Consider the following 20587-nt stretch of genomic DNA (forward strand, 5'->3'; position numbering starts at 1 on the left):
AGTCTGACCTGGACCAACGATATGGTTGTGCACTAGAAGACAGCAGCGACTCACCAGCAAGTCTCGCGAACCCGGTCATCCGAGTGGTACCTCCTGGCATTGTACTGTCGCCTCTGGTGCTCCCTGGAGCAATCTTGGATGTATTCGGTTGCTCGAAGCATGCAGTACGAATCTGGTGTGGTGGATAGAAGTACACGACAACCGTGGTGAGGAATAAGACTCAAAGCAGATGATGGAAGTTCGCGTTGCACGTGTATAAAAAATATGCAATACGTAATGCGTTTCTGACAGGAAAATACTCTAAGAATGGTACACAGAGCGCCGACCATAATATTGAGTATAAATACGGTTTTAGTAAATGAAAGAGCATTATTTAAAGGTCGTGAACGCTTGCAGGACGTGCGATGTCCCGCCCAGGCGGCGGCCCAGGAGTTATTGAGTCCTGATGACCTCCACAGCTCACTGGAGAGCGAAAAGTTTATCGTCAAAAGCAGAGCTGTGCAACTGTCTCCTAGCACGTAGAGACGATCGTTAGATGCTGCTTCCACTGTATCGCTCGCTATCGTTCAGCATTTCCATATCGCACGCTTTCGTTGTGGTCAACCCTGAAAAGCTAAAGTGGATACATTTTTCATTCATTACAATTTAATTTTATCGTTGCTTTGATAATCAGTGTTATATTCCCTGAATATACGCAATTCGGTTATACTTTCGACATTAAGGTATAGACGTCCGACACTTGGGTGAGCTGCTGAAGTTGTGTTAATGAACGTGGGAATTACAATGGCGAAATAACTTGAGGTATTAGTAAATAAATGAGTTAGTCATTCTGTGAAGTTAGGTGAAATTCAGTTTTGCATCTTGCACGAATAGGTAAAATAGCAAAACAACGTTAGCAAGTCTAGACGAATTAAGTTTCTTTTTTTTCTCGTACATTAATGCCGCACGTAGGCAGACATGACAGCCTTGCGCGCTGTATGCTGTATGAAACGATAGAAAACGTAAGTGGACAGGATGAATATGCAAGCATGCAAAGAATGTACTAAAAAACATTGAAATTCACGTCTCTTGCTACCTTTCCAAATAAGAAGAAACCTATACGTGAAAGAACTTGCGTTAACCTAAGTAATGTGCTCTGGGGGCTATAGTTGATTCGACTCTGAGACTATATACAATAAATGTGCGTGGGCGACGGAACACAACAAGTTGACAAGACAGGCGTAGTTCTGTCAACTTCTACTTGTGTCACTTCTACTTGTGTTTCGTCCGCTGCGCTGCTTCATTTTAGTTTTGATTGGCCTTTTGAGTTTTGATTTTAGTTTTGAGTGCGAACTAGAGCACGGAATTAGGGCCTCTTATGGTGAGGACATTTTTTCTGGACCAGTGCGTATCGCTGATAAAGCGTCTTAATTTTTTGCACGTGTTTTAACGATGCATGGCCACACATTAACGTTATCTCGTCTAACGATATCTCGTCTGGTCGCATGCCGTGGGCAATCACATTTCCGATGTACGTGAAAACGCTATAGTCCCGTGTACTTAGGCAAACGTTCAAGAATCCCAGGTGAGAGAAATTTCCAGAGCCCTCCACTAAGGCCTATACTTCATAAAAATAAATAGGTTTTGACACATCAAACCTCGGCAGTCACTGATTGATATGTGGGGTTTAACGTCCCAAAACCACTATAGAACCTCGGCAGTCATTAAATAACTGAAGTGAGTGCACATAACGGCGAATGCTGGTGCAGATTGTACGAAAGAAATTTCACCATTGAAGCATTGTGCGCTTGTATATTTTTTTTCTTCTGTTAATAGCCGTCGCTTCTTTTTAACGCCTTTCTTTTAGGCTGCATCTCCGGAACATTAAGGTCGCTGACGCTAATTTCCAGAAAGGTATTTACGACAGAATATTCATGAGTTCAGAGTGTTGAATTTGCAAGCAGGCTTGCGGCTCGGTGGTAGAACACGGGCTTGCCAGGCCAACTGCCTGGGTCCGATCCTCACTCAGTTTCATGATAATGATGACTTGCCATCTGTGAGACACACGGCAAACTTCAACCTTCAATCTTCAATCAATCAAACTTCAATCTTTAATAATAAGGTCGTAAACAGTCCGCGCACTACTACTACCTTCGGCGTCAATAGCACGGGGACGAAGTGAAGAAACGAAGTGACAGACAATGGCGCCCCTGTCTGTTGTTCACTTCGTCCCAGTACTTTTCGCACCGACTCTGATTTTTTTCTCCTTTAGAATGAACCAACCAGCTCAGCAACAATCCCTTGTAACTTGAAGATTACACAGGTGCAATATTTTCAAACCTAGGGAAAAACGAGGTGCTACAATGAGGTGCTACTACAGCCCCAAGCGTGAGTGAGTGAATGTTCGGTAATACGAGAAGCCAAAGGCGGCAGTGGTTGGTGCGATGTGGTGGAGGTGTGTGAAGGCATAGCGTACCCTCGTTGGAAGAAGACGCCTTAGACGAGGGCGAGGAAGCGGAAACGGCCGAGAAATTGTATCGGTGCAGTGGGGCCAGTGGCAGCGGGGGGCTCGTGGATGAGGTCCCCAGGTACCGAGGAGGGTAGTAGGCCGGGGCTGGGAAACGGGGGAGGGTCACAGGTCATGCGGGAGCGAGGAGCATGCGTGCTGTTTTCAAGGTCAGACGTTTAACTGTTCAGCACATACAGCGAAGAGGGCAAGGTAACCATGGAGGACGAAATGAGCTACGAGAGAGCATTACGTCACGCAGCCCGGGCGAAACTCTGCGCCGAGTCACTGTCTTCCACGATCAACTGGGAGTAGCGTAGAACAAGCGAAACTATTGGTTAATAGGTCACGAGCGCTTACTCGAAAAAAGTCTACTGAACGATTCAAGGAAGCAGAAGGCAAAGGCAAACACCAGCCAACTGCGCAGTCGTCCAAACAAAGCATTCGTCACTTCCTTTAACACCACGTTGAGTGCACGTGGTCCGCATGAGGCGACGAATGCCCTGTTTTGGCGACTGTGCCTATAAGTTTGTATTGACCTCCTCAATCTGTTCATTTCAATAAATGTCAATTGCGAGTAAGCACTCGTAGCGCCCGGTCTAACTGCGTGTTTCTGTAACGTTGCTCTACCCATGTTTCATCATGGGAACGTACCAATATCAAGTTTGCTCCTTTCTCTTTTGTCGTGCCTGCGCAGCTTCGCCTCATCACGTGATCTTCGAGGGTAGCCTTTTGGCCGAATATTTTTTATCCGTTGCATACGTTCGTAAGCTACATTTGTTTTTTTTTTCTTTTGTATTCTTTCTCTCACTTCAGCCACGTTACACGGTATATGCTCTCTGCCAGCTTTCCATCTTCCATGCTACCGACCCCCTGATTCGTACCGGAAGCGAGTGCAGGAAGCGACACGTTGTGGAGCTGTCATCAAACATGATGCTCTATATGGCACAGCTACAGTTTTTTCAATGACTCTTCTTTCCAAATTGAAAAGCTAACGCAATCACTTTACTCACGATCGCATCGCTGGCGAGTCCAGTTAGTGCCAAGTTTTCAAAAATGCCTCGCACGTTTTGTTTGAACAAACCGCCACAAGATGTCGCTACCAGTGCTCCTGTTTCTCAACATTTCTCTTTTTTTCTTCATTCCGGCACACGTCTCCGCTGTGCGCTAAACTTTCTGCTCTTCCTAAAGCCCGCTCGCTCATGTCATAGCTAATAAAACAAAATAAGTGGACATATTCCTTATTTTACATGTCCAATAATCCCCTTGATCACACACAGGCTTCGGCAAGGGGTACAAATCGGGTACTTGCCCCCTCTCAAGCCACAACAGCACTTGCCCTCGCCCAAGCTACACCAACACTCGCTTCTTCCTCCCGCTGCGAATCAATACAGTTTTGCACCATCCAAGACAAAATCCTGCCGACGACTAGGCACAGTCTCGTGCGATTACATCAAGCAAGTATGAGAGTGCAGAACAGGGCGCGGAAACGAGAATATGGGATTATTGAACATCAAGGTTATGAGATTAGGGAGTCTATGAGTAGATGTGGGGTTATTTCAAGACGCTATCTACTGGAATTTTATCACGTACTTAGTGCTATCACATGCCTTCAAGTGAAGCAGTGCAAGTGAACACGTGAGCACGTTAAAGCTTTTTAAAGTTAATTAGTTTTGTGGCGACTAATATTTAGTGGCTAAAATACAAAAAGTATTCTGGTGTTATTTATTGTATCATGGTTGTTACCGAAATGAAAAGCTGTTTCATAACGTTTAGCGCGCATCATATAAGCAGTTGGAGTTATACCCATCGCAGCAGCAGCCTTTTGGGTTTTATTTATGAGAAATTATCCAAAAGAACTTGATAAACGAGTGCAGCTGTGTACCACAACAATTAGCTAGGTGAGCCTGAACAAGCTTGATAACCATAAATACATTGCTAATGATTAAACTTGCGTGATGGTTTTCATTGTTTAGCTGGTATATTTCACTTGCATGTTGAAATACAAGTTACAATTATCAAATCAAAACTATGCCATCATCTCGCACACTTCTCCGTCAGTACGCTACTATGGCTAGTATTGTCTGTCCTAAAGACAAAAATTCAATTTACCAATAGGAAAGACAGAAACATCAGCTACGTACGACTCATGTAACTGTCACCCGTTATATTATAATACACGTTAACTTGGAGATGAGAATTGGTGGTCGCGGAGTGTCGATGCAGCCGACGTTTTGACAAGCGGGGTCTTGACTTCTTCAAGGCTGCAAGGTTGTAGGCGCGAGGACGACTTGTTCGCTTGTCGAAACCTCGACTGTTTCGACGCCCCGTGTTCACGAACTTTTCGTCCCTTAAAGCGTCCCCCTTCCCTTGATCTTCTGCCCATTTTGCACTTGTTAATGTATGAGGATAAAGTTGTTGTTGCAATCCAAAACGAAGCATTGCTCCGAGCTACAGTTACAAAAGAAGGGAGCAGGGGGATAAAATAGGAGATAGGAGAGACTTCCAGTGGAAGTCGGTATAGGGCAGGCGTACTCTTGAATGAAAACTATTTCCTACTTCTCCAGTCGAGAACCAGCAGAGTCTCCACTCACGTACCTTGCGTGTAGGGGGCGTAACCGCCGGCTGATCCCGATCGGTAGATGCTGTGCACGTCTCGTGCCTCTCCGGAGGTGGCTCCGCACTGCCAGCTCAGTTCCCGCGCTCGGTCCACCAGGTAGGAAGACAGCTGACGCTCCTCCTCCACGGAACACCGGCGGCCGGCCACGTCCTTGACGCAACGCTTGAACGCCACGTAGCTTCTGCACGTGCGACATAGGTCGAAGGGGAGATGTTGAATAGACACTAAAGAGCAGAACGATTTTTCTCATATCAGTCACTATTTAATAACAACCAAATGGCCAAGCATTTTACAAAGCATAGAGTTTCCTCAGATTAACTTCAAGGAACTGTGGCACTGCGATCATGCAGCCACCATCAGAATGACGGGTATATATACCCATCATTCCCATCATTATGGGTATATATACCCATCATGATGGGTATATATACCCATCAGTTATAGTGCATATTCTAGGCATTGTAGTGTAGGGGACGGATTTGCCTGGTCTTCGTGCTTGCGTGCTTCGAACGCACTTGTGGATTCGTTTATTGTTGTTTTGGTTTTGTTTAGATCAAACGAACGGAGCGTCGTCAACCTCGTCAGCCAATTGGAATGGGTGTGTCTTTTAAAAAAGTCGTGGTGGTGATGCGTAACTGCTGATCTCACGCTGAAATTTTGCTGAATTTCACCTTGTGGCAAAGCGGATTCGGGTCACACGAAGTCATGCGGAGCGGGAGAAAACAAATAATAGACAAATCCGTGTGCTAACCATCATTCCCATGCTATGGCTGGAGCACCGTGCGATGCAGCTCCTATGGACACTAGTAACCGAGTTTCCTCTTGTGTATTTACAGGAAACTCTCTGCTACCAAGCATACTCTCGCTTGCTGCGAGAAGTCGCTTCATAAGAAAAAACAAACAAAAAACCGCAAGCAAATAAAATGCGTTTGGTGACGCTGCACTAATGTCCGTTACGTCATAGAACATGACAGCATCAACTATGGGTCCTGCGTAGTTCCTGGCCGATAAATATGAAGTGCACTGTCTTCTGAAAGGGCCACGCACTAAGTACCCAAGTTTCAGAAAATTTCACGGTGCCAGTGTGTCCCCAATACGATTAAAATATTTTGTAATCCGACACGTCATGTTCAGACATTTCGGTGCGAAATTAAAAAAAAAAAGGAAACATTCACCTTCATTATCTTTTTTTATTAATCAGCCTATGATGGAGAAATAAATAACCGAATAGTTTTTCGTGTACAATTTGTCAATCTAAACTGTTTCATTCTTCCACGTTAGTGTTCCTTTTATTTCATCGTCATACGTTTATTAATAGAGGAGAAATCGAGGTCGAAATCCCATGCCAAAATTTAGCGCAGGAAACTCCGCGTGGTACTTCTAAATGTATTCGTGCTTTGGTGACATTTCGTCAAATTAGGTATTTTAATTCTCTGGCTCAGCCAGAGGTCAATGTATTTTACTTCAATTTACCGATCAAAAACTACGCTTTGAAAATATATAAGGCCACGGTGGAGGGCGCGGAAATAGGTGGCACTGCCACCCACATTTCCTTTTTTTGCCCGCTACCTCGTTTACAAGTTATTTTCGTGCGGCAAGCGTAATAATTTTGGAATTGTGAACGAGTAATTTACTGATGCAAGAAAAAATTACTTTTATCTATCGGAAACGCAGCATTGCGCGACCGCTTGAGCGAAACACAACAGGCGAATCAAGTGCTACAAAACTTACTTCACACGTGTCTCTATAATGACGTCATGTTATGACGTCACTACGCACTGTCATGACGTCACATATCTTTGAAATTTTTGAAGTCATCATGGCATCATAGTGTGACGTCATCGGTGGCATCGCTTGCTCGAAGGTGGGCTGATCGCGCGGGTATAAATGCATTCAGGGAGTAGGGAAGAACAATGCAATAGACGGACAACGTACATTAACGGTGCCACTGGCAACGCTGGCAAAACAACTACTTTTGAACACGGGGTCGCGGAATCGATTGGCGGTACTGGTGGTGGTATGTTAATAGGGACAAAATCCCCCCTTCCCGCCGCACACACACAAAAAAAACAAAAATGCTGCATTTATATTCTTGTGAACGTCAAAGAATTCTAGTATGTCAAGATAATTCTGAATACCTATTTACGGCTTAGCTCATAATTACGTCATAGTTTTGGTTGGGCGAGTGAAAGCCCAGGATATATTTCGTCACGGGGAGAACCGTTATTGATCACTGAAAGCTCACCACTTCGTGAGAACGCTTTGCCTCACAAATGGCGAAGCGATTCTTTATCTTTTCTCTCGACTTTGTTCAGCCAGGAGCTAAACTAATTATTCGTAGAGACGCCGACAGAGAGAACCGCGCTAATGAATTCTCGAGCTTCGGGACAACGTCGTCCCGACATCCGCGGAGCGGCCTGAACGGTAGCGGGATCATAAAGAAGAGATTGCTCAGTGCGAGGTGGTCTCGGGGCAAAGGAATGCTCCTGTCCTTGGAATATAAAGCGTTTCCGTGACGCGCCCAAGATGGGTGCCCCCGCCTATAGCAGACACTGGCAGTTCCTCCTGCGGAGGTATAGTCGTCGGCGGAGTTGTGAAAACCCGATGGGTGTCGGCCAAACCGCACTCACCGACACGAGTCTGCCACGATGGACGCCTTGCCCCCGGCCACGAAGTTGGCTTCGCACTGCTTCACGTCGTCGTACTGGAAGCAGCGGCTCACGCGCCATCCTGCGCATGCGCACAATGTGTGCTCGTAAACTGTCCCCTTGCAAGCCCGCAAGTTTTGCATTCTCGAAACAAGAGAGAGAGAGAGAGAGAAAAACAAAGGCTGGCACCGTATTCGATAGCAGTGAACAAAGAACACTAATTGCCCAAATACACTGGGCTGATGGAAATCACAGCACAGCTCGGGCTTGAAAATCAGGCACATCATAGCGTTCAAATTATTCACGGACACATTTACTCACTCACGTGCTGATGATCACACCCCACAAAAATCCCTCCTAATTTTCGAGATTATATTTTAAAATTTTGATGATGACTACCAACTAGCCCAACAGCAAGTTTCAACAAGCACACTGCAGCTAGGCTTCACTGTTACGTGACTTTGAGGACCTTTCCATAGCATTTCATCTCCATGCTTATTAAAAAAAACAGGGGGGGGGGGGGGGGGGGCTTACAAGAGAGAGATAAGAGGGCTTGCAGCCTCCAAAACAGTATTTGCCCCGTGACAGCTATCCACTTGTTGATAGAGATTGCTGACGTGCGGTACGATTGAAGTTGAAACCTCGTATTTTCTCTTGCGTTCTGTTTTTTTCATCCCCATCTTCTCTTCCAGGCGGTTTACTTACGGTGGCCACCCGCGGTTCGGACCCTTCGATGGGCTGTTGAAAATGGTGTAGTTTGTTCTTTTCTAGTGCCCACTCCCCTTTACTTCTTGGAGAGCGCAGATATTCTGACTAGAAAGTAAGAGATGTCGTTAATATAATGAAGTAATGAGCTTGTCACTAATAAAAAGAGCTTTATTAAAAAGAAAAGAAGCAACTGGGTTTCTTCTAGCTGGTCGTGAGAAGTTTTCCACCTTGTCTACAAGACAAAGAAAAGAAAATTGACGTGATGAGACATGTAACTCGCAGAACACTAGCTAGTTGAAATTCGCGTGGTTGTGTCGCAATTATAAATAATAGGCGTGTGTGTCTCACGTAACAACTACTCACTAGGAAGTCTTATTACGTCTGGTGGTTTAAACAAAAGACGAGGCCGTTTATAGTACGAGTGGCGATGGTGGCTAAGGACTTCCTGAATGGAGTTCTATTTTTGTAGCAGGAGTTCATTAATGAACACGGGATAACAAAACATAAATATGACGATTAGTGAAGCATGAACACACTATAGATATGCCAGGGCTTGGCGCATGACCTTGGTCTAGCCTCCAGGGTTGCAGCACCCTTGGGCAGTGGCATAGCCGGGAGGTGGCACACCAAACCTATGCCTTCTTCCTGCCCCGAAATTTTTTCACCATGACATACAGAGTGAAAAATAACCATATAAAGCCCCCCCCCCCCAATCAAGAAGCCCCCCCCCCCTCTCCGAAAAAGAAAAATTCTGCCTATGCCACTCTGGCTTTGGTACAGTATCAAGATATTATTAATGATAACACGACTTAATAAGGAGGGCTGAAAAATGACAATGATGATGTGCCGAAGGAGAAGGAGGAGGATATAAGTTACTACCAACACACAAACACAAAACACCATTCAGCGTCCAGTCAGTCGATATGGTTTCTATGGATTGGTCTGTTTCGAGAAGCACGACAAGGCTTCTCTAGAATTGCACTCCGTTGGTTCTTCACTTGTGATAACAATGTTATATTTCATGCTTTGCTTTTACTTTTTCAGTGTCATCTTTGCCGAAGCACCTTGTTTGATGGAGCATCTTGCTTGTCATATCTGTAATTATGCACAAGAATATCAAGTTGGGAAAAAAAGCAATGCGGGTGCCCAGGTATTGAATTCACAACAGTTTTCCATCGCGCGACTGTTCAAAGAGAATTTATGTTTGCTGGTGCTGCGGCTTCAAGCTACAAAAGAGCTACAAAGTTACAAGAGATCTTGGGGAACCTTGTACATTTAGGCGCGCCGCGAAGCATCTCGACGTCTCGGTTTGTCGGCTTCTGATGTGATGGTGTCTCATGTAGTCGCGGTCCATCATAAACGGGTGGGCTCCACAAAAATTGGGTCTATTATACACTACTCGCCCCTGCTCCACTGAAACTGAAGAATAGCGACAGATATCCCAACAAATAGCCGACCACGTTTGTGCCGCGGATACAAACATCCCTACATGCCGCAGGGACCTGACACCGGGAATGTAGGGAAGAAGAAGGAAAAAAAAGCACCTTAAGAATACCTGCATTCCGACGCAGTTTTTCCGACGATGTTAGTGAAGCGAAAACACCTTTCCGTTAATGCCCACTTTCAAGCTTGGCACTGTTAGTTCCTCGTCAAAGAAATCTCACACACAACACCGCGTTCTTCGCCCCTACCCATTTTTTAAATTTTTTTCAGCTCCATTTCTATTTTTCTCAATTGCATCATTTTCAAGGCAACGCGTACATGTCCTATGAGGTGAAATACGAGCAGCGGTGGGTTCACCTGCTCGTTCCTTTTCCTTCGGATATTTCGACAATAAGATAACACGTCCGGTCAAGGATCGTACCAGACCTGAGGCACTTACCTCCGTCCAAATCACAGGATCGGTCCAGGAAAGACTTCGCGGACAGTATGACGTCCCCACTCTTGTCCTGCTGGTCTCTTGACTGGCAGTTGGCCGAGTGCCACATCAGGCAAGCCATGTTGTCCCGAACTGACCTGTAGTTCACGCGAACAGGGCATCCTTGATCACTTCGAGGCGATAAAGTACACGCTATTTAATGAACGATACGTCGAGTATCATCTTATTGAGCGGTGTTTACGTTGTCGACATTCTCAGTTGTGTTCTTGTTCCTCGAATAATATCGCGCCTGCTCCCGAAGTTTCTGAAGAACGTAAACTTGGTTTCTGTCAAGGTACGAGTAGATTCTTTTATTGAAATGATATAATAGGAGAGCTTAAAGCCATTATGGCAGCACTGGCTACTCCTCCTCGTCTAGCAGGCAAAATATATAATAAATAATAATAAGGGCACAAAGTGCAATACAATAGATTCGAACACGAGTTGTTAAAATACAGCACAACTGAAAATCTGTGACAGTACAGAAACGTCAAATAGGATCACATGTACACAAGTATTGTAGTACAAGCTGACGGTCAATCTATTGTAGTACAAGTTGATGGTCAAGACGGTCAATCTAAAATATTCTGTATTGTTGACATACGCAGGAAAACGCAATAATACAAGTAACAACGTATTTAAAAAAAACGCTCTATAAAACATTAGACGCACCATCACAACATTAAACATTTGCTTTGGTACGAAGAGGAAGGCAACATCGTCTACAGTAAGTCAATATTTCCATAAACTTTGTTATTCAAGAAACTTCTTTTAGGTGTCGAGCGCTCTTTCCTAAAGACCACCGTTGGCCGTGGACCTAGTATTTTCTTTACTGTGAAATGTTTTTTTTTTCACCTGAAAGTAGCAAACTTGCTCATAATACTTCTTTTGTTTTGATTCATTTACATATATTTTTTGCACTAGAGGAGTGAAAGATGTATTGTACATCATCAGGATGGCCGAAAGAGCACTCAATGCTCGACGCACGTTTTATCTTGCGTGCGAAGTGTCCTTTGCCTTATATAGAAAGAATATTTGTATCAATTTTAAAATACATTTTCTCGTTCTGAAAGTGTTTAAATTAGTTATCGAATAAAGTTGCTTCTGTCAGTGGGCCCAGGCGTATGCCTAATAAGCATTTGTTCAATACCCATTGTGGAAATAATGAAACAATAGTACACCACGGATCTGCCTTTTTTGCAATTCATGATGGATTTCCAGCCTTGAAGAAGACGAGTCCAATTTGTCCAAACGTCGGGTCGGGCACACAACCCATGATTACGAATGTTTTTTTTTTTTCATTGCAAGCTTCCATCTTCTCTTAATTTCTCATGTTTATCCCTAATATCCGAGTGGTGACCAGGTCAGGTCGGCGTCTATAGACCATGTTTGAGCCAATTAGGAATAACAAAAAGAGAGAAAAAAAGTGCAGGGATATGAACAGAATATATAACAACATTGCTTAGATGTGGTTTCTCACCTGTTTTGAAGGTACTTCGAAGCAGGTGTGCCACATGCACACACAAAACGAAAAAAAAAGAGTACTGCTCACCTGCAGAGGTTGGTGATCTCCTGGCCCCTGAAGCTGCGGCTTTCCTGCCGAACTTGCCTCATGACGTCATCGCGGCATTGAGCCGCTCTCTCCAAGCTGCACGTCTGGGCCGAGGCCGGTATAATGTCTGCGAAGTGGAACGAAATGATATTAAATTGCGGGTTCATTATCATAACGAAATCGTGCAGTGGGTTATGAGGGGGGGGGGGGTTCCGGATTAAATTTTGCGATCTGAATTTTTTTCGACTCATAAATCTAAGACCACGAGTACTGTTGCGATTCGCCCTTCTCAAAATGAGGCGATCGCTACACGAAGTCGAACCTGTAACTTTGTGCTCAGTGGCAGGAATTTAACGGGCAGCGAACATCAACATGTACTCAAGCGAAGTCAGCAAAGTAAGATTGCCCGTCGAGAAAAATTAAGCGTGAATAAAAAACTTACTACTTTAGTAAATATATTTTAAAATATAACTGAAATTTATGTCAGTTGAATATTGTTGAATATCGCGCTGTCAGCATTTGGCCCGTAATAACTTCAGAACTGTGCACTGCACAATTATGACAAACAGAGTTTAACGTCCCAAAACAATGATACGATTATGAAAGACGCCGTAGGGGAGAGTCCCAGAAATCGAGCACTGCTCCGCCGTGGTGGTCTAGTGGCTAAGGTGCTCGGCTGCTGACCCGCAGGTCGCGGGTTCGAATCCCGGCTGCGGCGGCTGCATTTCCGATGGAGGCGGAAATGTTGTAGGCCCGTGTACTCAGATTTGGTTGCACGTTAAAGAACCCCAGGTGGTCGAAATTTTCGGAGCCCTCCACTACGGCGTCTCTCATAATCATATGGTGGTTTTGGGACGTTAAACCACGCAAATCAATCAATCAAATCAGAAATCGAGCACTGACATCGCACAGTTCACGGGCACCTACCATGTCACCTCCATCAACTTTCAAGTCAGCAGCCGAGCACTCACTACAATAGTGGAGCTGCGGTGAGCAATTTTGCTCATCCAATACTGTGCCCCATTCCCCACAAGTTTGCTGTTGAACACGAGATTGCTGAGACAGCAAGATTTGTGCAGCAAGTGTGTGTGTGTGTGCCGCTAGTCCGGTTACAAAAACGAGCTCTGCGTGTAATTAGTACTTGCTCCTCAGTACATTTTCCTTCTTATACTCTATTTCAGAGACTGCGTATACTGGCGCTTACAGACGTACGCATTTACAAATATTCTGCATAGTAAATAGAATAGCAAAGACAAACAACCCCTTGCCCCATGACATTTTAACAATTCCGTCGCCAAGCATATGTTACGCAAGCTTCGGTAATGTGTATGGTGAACTACTAATACAATTTGCTGGTGCTAAAATGTGGTAGAGTTGACCACTTCAGGCAAAAGTCGTAAAAAAATTTGGTGCTACCTGCAAACGATACTTAGTTTGTAACCAGACATTTTGGGTTTTAATTGGCCCCTAAAAGCTTCTATTTGCTTATATAATTAGTTTGCTCCTAGTATTTAGGTGGTTCGTTGTTTTTTTAGGATGGCCCTTTGAATATGTTTGGTAGTTTATGTAAGATATTTTTATTTACAATGTTTTAACAATTATTATCTCTTATTTTTCTAAAAAGTTGTTATGTATATGTAGTGTCTTTGTTGTTTTCAGTATGGTTCTTTCAATAGATATAACATCTGTTGCCTCTCATTATGCTTTTGCTATTGTTTTTTTTTTGTGAAGACTGCTAACTTGCATTCAACCAATCACTACCCGCTTAGGCTATGGAAGCAAATATTTGTGTACACATTCTTCACATTACCGTGCCATATATTCCCCTTCTCGTTTATCCGGCCCCACCACAGTGGTCTAGTGGCTAAGGTGCTCGGCTGCTGAACCGCAGGTCCCGTGACCTGCGGTTCAGCAGCCGAGCACCCGGCTGCGGCGGCTGAATTTTCGACGGAGACGAAAATGTTAGGCCCGTGTGCTCAGATTTGGGTGCACATTAAAGAACCCCAGGTGGTTAAAATTTCCGGAGTCCTCTACTACGGCGTCTCTCATATTCATATGGTGGTTTTGGGATGTTAAACTCCACATATCATCATCATCATTTGATCCGTTCTGTCTGTCGTGCATTTTACCGAGACTCACCGCTATTGTTTCGTTTTCAGGTTACTATTTTTTGCCTCTTCATTATTGTTTTCTCGTTGCTCACTGCCTACATTGCAGATAAAATGATATTGCTTTAGCGCAGCTCAGTTTCAGCGTGAAGAAAAGATGCTATGATGCAAAGAAGGGGAAAAAGACAGACGACAGTGTGAGCATCCCCCCCCCCCCTTCTTCACAGCATAGCATCTTTTCTTCACGCTCAAACTGAGCTGCGCTAAAGCAATATCATTTTATCATGCACCATCTCGCCCTGTCAACAGTACTTGTCGACTACATTCAAGCCTTGAACTCAACAAATGAATGCGTGAGAAGTGAAGCTTGAGCAGAAAAATAGCGCCAGTACTTTTAAAACGCGCTTCGTTGTGCCCAAGAGCCGAGAACAGCCACATGCGAACAAAAAATAAACAAAAATTGCTCACAGCACGAACCCGTACAAGCGCGCAGTAATTTGCTGGATTGTTTTCCAAGGGAAAGCGCTCTTGATTTTTAGCGTATACATTCTGCTAACGATCGTATAGGCAACGAGGTTTCCGAAGGCCGTTCGCCGCACTGCAAGCTGCTGTAGAAGTTACCAATGCTCCGCGCAAGGCACGTTGTGTCCTTTACTGAATTCTGACATGCTGTGGCCTTCACTCCACGTGGTTTTGTTCTTACCTCTTGGCACGTCCTTTCGTTTAGCTTATCGAAGCTCTGAAAATACTTTCCTGAAGGGAGCGTTTTGTGTTGTCGCACTATGGGCAAGCCAACAGATAAATCCAACGTGTTTCACATCGTCATCGCTATCATCACTGCGCAACATCTCCTTTTCAGAAAGAGAAGTTTTACTGAAAAGGTGGAGATGTTCGCCTGGCTATTCGCCTGACTTGCCACTCCAGGTAGCGGGCGAAGAGTATGATGCATGCACTGATGAACACGTGACACATACAGCCACATACGTAGACTACACCATGCGCGTTCAAAGTTTCGTTCCAGATCGTGGACCGTAGGAAGGTCAACAGCGCTTTCGTGTCACGAAACACACAGGTGCTGCGTTGCCATGGGCACAGAATGTGTCGCAGCTCATAAGCGCCGTAGATATGGCTTTATTGCTATAGCCCTTTGCCGCTGAGCTGCAGAAAGCGGGTTTGATATCCGCTGTAGTGGCTGCATATCGAGAGGAGCGAGACGCATTGCTCGCGCACTCATTGGAAGCACCAAATGATGACATACCTTTGCTGAAACATTGAGAAATCCTCTTCAATGTTGCGCAACATAGCGTGCTATAGACGAGGGATATATAAATACCATCTGTTTCGTAACTTATTTTTAGCGCACACTGACACACGGACAAAGAGAGGGAACAATAGACGTGTTGTTCCCTCTCTTTGTCCGTGGGGTGTGCGCTAAAAATATGTTACGATGCACTCATACCAGCTAGCTCGTATTGCAATATTACTCCAACATCTGGTGGCTGAAGGTAATCAGTATTTCCCCACAACGAATCGATCCCTTATTAGATCGTGGTTCTGTAATGCAATATCCAAAAGTGTAATTATCTTTTGGCTCTATAGATTTCTTGTTACGGACAACTTACAGCTCAGACACACTAGCAAGTTTAAATCAACTGGTTGTCACCAGAATCCAATGAAGTGTGGCGATTAGCGCAATGTGGGAGTGTTTACAGAATACAAATCGGCTTTTCTTAAACTCCGAATGAAAGAAGTTTTATAAAATTTAGTACGTGTGGAACATATTTATAGACACTTTTTTGCAACGTAAACTTCAATTTCAATCATCAATTTAAATTGGCACGATTAGTTTATTGTTAGACCTCCTACATAGCAAATGCGGAAGCTTTGCCGTGTATCCAGCAAAGAGTACGTTGTGGTACGAAAAGCAACCGAAATTATTTTTGAGTCCCTTTCTCTTACGTTGGGCGTCATATAATCATCGTATTTTTGGCAGGTAAAAAGAAACAAAAAGCTCTTGAAGTCGGTCGAGTTCATTATGCCTGTTGTATCGCAATGGAATTCAGGACAGGCACAATAAAGCTGGAAAGCCTAGTTCTTTAGTTACGACAGATAAATAGCGAGGTAAATGAAAGCGAACTGGAAGCCGGATTACCGGAGGTGCGGAACGGAAGCCACATTTTCCGGATTACGCGAGCTTCAACGAAGCAAGCTCCGGCTGTCCTTCCTTTCGCTTTCTTCGAGCACGCTGCTTTTAGCCTTGGCAGGGTTAACCATCGCCGCCGCTGACGGCCATGTCCGGCAGCGGATGTTTAAATCTCCTCGGCCGCAGACGTCAAGTAGACCTCGCAAGCTTGTGGGCAGGCAACGGGCCAATAAACCCTCGTCGGCAACCTAAAGCCGCCAAGGCTGATACTGTCGAGAACACCACTGGGGGGTGGTCGGAAGGACGGCTTTGATAGTAGATTGGAAAAGTAATGAACGCGTGAAGCGTAACACATAAGCTCGGCTGTGCGCTTTCAAAAACTTATATCTTCGTAAGGTTTCTTTCTTTTTCTTTTACTTTATTATTTCTGCGTTTCATCAACGTCAGTAATAATTATACCACAATATGACTATGAGAGATGCCGCAGGAAAGAGCTTCGGAAATTTCGTCCACATCGGGGTTTTTTAACCTGTACCTAACCTTAAGCACACTGGCTTCAAGCGTGTTCGCCCCCACTAAAAATGCGGCGGCCGTGGCCGGGGTTCGCTCCCGCCACCTTCAAGTCAGCAGTCAGACACCATAACCACTACACCCCCGTGGCGAGTATTGTTTAATCAACGTCTAATTCTCGTTATGATTTTTCGTGCCTTTTCGTGACTTCATTACCTTTTTTTTTTGTAGTTATAACACACAAATGAGAACATTGCGGCTTTAACGTGGCAGCAGCAAGTCATGATGATGAGGCACAGCAACCCACGTTGATGATGGTCGCGGGGGTGATGGTGACGACCTTTCATGCCGTCCCGTTATACTCTTCTGGCCAGTTTCCTCAATGAAATAATTTTCAAAGTTTTTTTTTTTTACTACCAAGACCAGCATCCTGTGGTTCCGATTCCTTAGCGATTTTTCCGGCCTCGTTCTATCACGAACCACGCGCCGGTTGGCTGATGCCATTGATAACCAGTTACAATACAAGAAAAAAAAAGTACGAAAGGGAATGGCATGTGAAAGGGAATAGCATGTGAAAAGAAGCTTTCCCTGACTCTTGAATCATTTTAATCAACTTTTCATGGCCTTAGCCCAAATTTTTCAAAGCATTTTTTGGACAACGAGTAGTTATCGGTCGCGTGGATTAGAACCTCAAATAGTAAAAATGTCTTTCAAGTGCTTTACAAAAGGTCGAAAGTACAATCCACGACGGAGTTTTTGAACCTTATAGCTGATGAATAAGTTATGATAACCAAGCTCGTAGTTTTTGGTTACAAGCCTTTTTTTTTTTGGAAGTAAAAATTTTATCCCATATATGATTTTTGTACTGTTTTCACTATCGCGACATTTTCTTGCGGTCCCTAAACTATGAATGAAGCGAAATGCAGTGTCTCTTGCCAGCAACGGTTCGATTCCACTTTCCCTATTTCAATAGAGAGCCGAAAAGAAAATATATCCGAGGTACGCATTCGGCTGGCCAACTTCCCAGCATGGAGCGGCGTCCAAGGCTGCAGCAGCGTGCTAAGCGGAAGCGTGGAGTAGTACTCGGATGCGGGACAATTCTATTGTTTCCTTTTTTCTTCGAGGACGTGGCTTGGATGCGGGGTCGAGGACTTTTTCAACGTATACGACGACGTTCTTTTGAGTCAGCTTTGTGTAGGTTATGATTTTTTGTCATTCGGACAAGGCGGGACGGGACGCTAAGCCTAACTAGGGCTCCGCACGTCGTACACGCATGAAGAGGGGCCGTTAGTTAAAGTGCGACGCCATGTAGTCCAGTGCGAGCGTGTATAATTAGGGCTCGGCCTCGCGTGCCGGGTGACCCGCCTCCTTCCCATCGTGGACGACGGTTCCGAGTTCCGCACCGTGAGCCGACGTCCCGCCGACGTCCCGCCGACGTCCGCGATGACTTTGCGCGTTCGAGGACCGGGTCAGGTCTCGCGCCGCTGGTCGCGCGACTCGAGGAAGGTCGCCGCCCAATCGTCCGTCCGTCCGGCCCGGCTCGCGCAACAGCCACTTTCGCCGCACGTGCTTGGGCAGCGCACTGCGACACTACTCGCGCCTGCTTGTGTGCGTCCATGCATGCGACACACAAAATACGCCTGCGCGTATGTGTTGTTTCGGTGTGTTTTGTTTGTATAGGCACTTGTTTTTGCGTGCATATTTGTGTTAGTATGTGCTGTATGTTCTAGTGTATACCGTTACGTTGGTGTGTGTGTGTGTGTGTGTGTGTGTGTGTGTGTGTGTGTGTGTGTGTGTGTGTGTGTGTGTGTGTGTGTGTGTGTGTGTGTGTGTGTGTGTGTGTGTGTGTGTGTGTGTGTGTGTGTGTGTGTGTGTATGTGTGTGTGTGTGTGTGTGTGTGTGTGTGTGTGTGCTTTATGTCCCCATATGCATAGCAATGCCGTAGCGTCTGTCGCGTCCAACCTGACCAAAAAGGCCCCAAAGCGTCCAACTATCTCACGACATCGAGAACCACGTGGTGCTCTCCTTTTTTTTTTTCTTAGCCGGCTGACCATCAGTGCAGTTATGCTAGTCAGCCAGAGAAAAGGGAGAGCGTGGCTGGTAATGTGTTTATGTGTGTGTTTTATGAGTGCATGTAAGGTTATATTCGCAAGTTTGCATATAACATATACATGTATTCGGTCATTCCTGTGTGTTTCTCTCTCTGAGTATGTGTAGGGTTGTGTTTCTATTCGAACAAAATCACACGCTCCTCGCTACACGACCAAGTAAAAACGACAGATACCGGCGCTGACTAACAATCTCGGTCTATTGTAAATGTGCTGAAATATCACGGTTCAGTCACCGCTGAGCTCGAGGGTGCTGGTTCCTTCCCCAGTAATGGCGACTGACTGATTTTCAGTGGACAGAACGAAATGCAAAAAATAAAATAAAAAAACGTTCATGTGCTTAAATTGAAGTGCTCTTTAAAGAACCACATGTGGCCGAAATTCATCCGTTGTCCTCCGCTACGTCGCGTCTCATATCATCGTCTTGGCAGACAAAGTCCCAGCAATTATTTTCAGTTGCAATAAACTGCGGTGGTGAGCCAGCGCCTTGTCCTAAAGTTTCACTTCGTATTTGCGTATATCAGAGTGCATCCGTGAGTGGAATCTATACGTAACAGTTCAATCGCCACAGTGCTTGCTTTCAGCGCAACATATATTGCCATTGCCTCGTCATACTTGCGTGCAGGCCGTGCTCCGTGATAGTTATAGTGGTCTTAACAGCAGCCGGCACAGGTATACGCTGGGGATGACGGTCGCCGTCATTGCGCGCACGGAGTGAGTGATGCGAGAGTAGAAGTGTTTGCAAGTGTTACATACGTTGCCACTTGCAATCGCAGCAGGCGAAGATTAAGAGAAAAGAGCGATGCGATTACATAGTGGCTCTGTGCATACATTGCAACTGCTATCTTTATGGCACGGGCTGTTTTCGACGCATGTGTGGCAGTGCGTGCTGCTGTCGAGGTATTCTGGAACACCGCATCCATGCGCTGTGAAATCTGTTCCTTACATTGAAGGCATTGTCTTTTAAATATAACCATATCCTGTAACCGGAAGTGGTGATGCCCGAAAATTCTGTAAGAAATGGTGGGCTCATCCCGAAAGCAGCGCAGTCTAACAGTGCATCTGATTGCTAGATCACGTGACTTCTACTACAGTATTTTCTCGCATGCTACCAGCACTCGTCATCACTAGCTCATGTTAGCTGAATGGCGGCCAATATTAGATAGTGCTGGTTAATATTAAGAAGAGAGTGCTAAATAAAATTCTTGCTAATGTCGGTTATTCTTACATTTCGTTCTCTATACGCAATCAGTTTATTCACGGTTGCGCATTTAGTGGTGATTTTACGCTCACACCTTTGTGGCTCATGTGCTGTTTCGTTATACTGTACTTACACTTCCGTTATTTTACTTTTACATTATGTGTGCCATTTTTTTCTTTGTATTTCATGCTTTGTCTAATAAGCTAGTAGAAATAGCCGATTTCGCTCCATAAATGCTTCAACCTTTGGCATTTTTTAAAAAGAAGCTGATCACGCAAGGAACCATACTCCAACTTTTCAAAGTTTTTATATATATTTGTACAGGTTAAAACAACTTCATCGGTATTGGTCTAGCGGACGTCGAGCAGAGATACTTCTGTGTTGTACTGTATTTCAATAGGGTCTCCCGAAATTTAACTTTGTCTTGAAATAGTTTTACTAAATAAATACATTTTTCAATTAACCCAGAAGTAAATTAGAAGAAGTCTTAGAAGAAGAACTTAGAACTAGTAAGTCTCTCCTTCCTGTTAATCTCTGCTTGCAATGGGAAATAGGTACGGCTTCCGGTTGATGTTGCAAAATTTCG

The 20587-nt window shown here is 44.8% G+C and overlaps 2 protein-coding genes across 3 annotated transcripts in view; one reads left to right on the forward strand and one right to left on the reverse strand.

The window, feature by feature from the left end:
- Positions 1-20587, forward strand: part of LOC119164846 (uncharacterized) — a 145801-nt gene that overhangs the window by 67519 nt on the left and 57695 nt on the right. The window lies entirely within an intron of this gene.
- Positions 1-20587, reverse strand: part of LOC119163451 (uncharacterized) — a 36166-nt gene that overhangs the window by 1192 nt on the left and 14387 nt on the right. Inside the window, exons 2-7 of the mRNA XM_037415454.2 lie at positions 11932-12058; positions 10344-10477; positions 7736-7835; positions 5084-5286; positions 2456-2593; positions 55-172 (exon numbers count right to left, since the gene is read on the reverse strand). Coding sequence (XP_037271351.2) covers positions 55-172; positions 2456-2593; positions 5084-5286; positions 7736-7835; positions 10344-10477; positions 11932-12058 — 820 coding nt within the window. The remainder of the gene's footprint in view (positions 1-54; positions 173-2455; positions 2594-5083; positions 5287-7735; positions 7836-10343; positions 10478-11931; positions 12059-20587) is intronic.

This window comes from Rhipicephalus microplus, chromosome 9 (genome assembly GCF_043290135.1).
Source record: "Rhipicephalus microplus isolate Deutch F79 chromosome 9, USDA_Rmic, whole genome shotgun sequence".
NCBI classification, from domain to species: domain Eukaryota; kingdom Metazoa; phylum Arthropoda; class Arachnida; order Ixodida; family Ixodidae; genus Rhipicephalus; species Rhipicephalus microplus.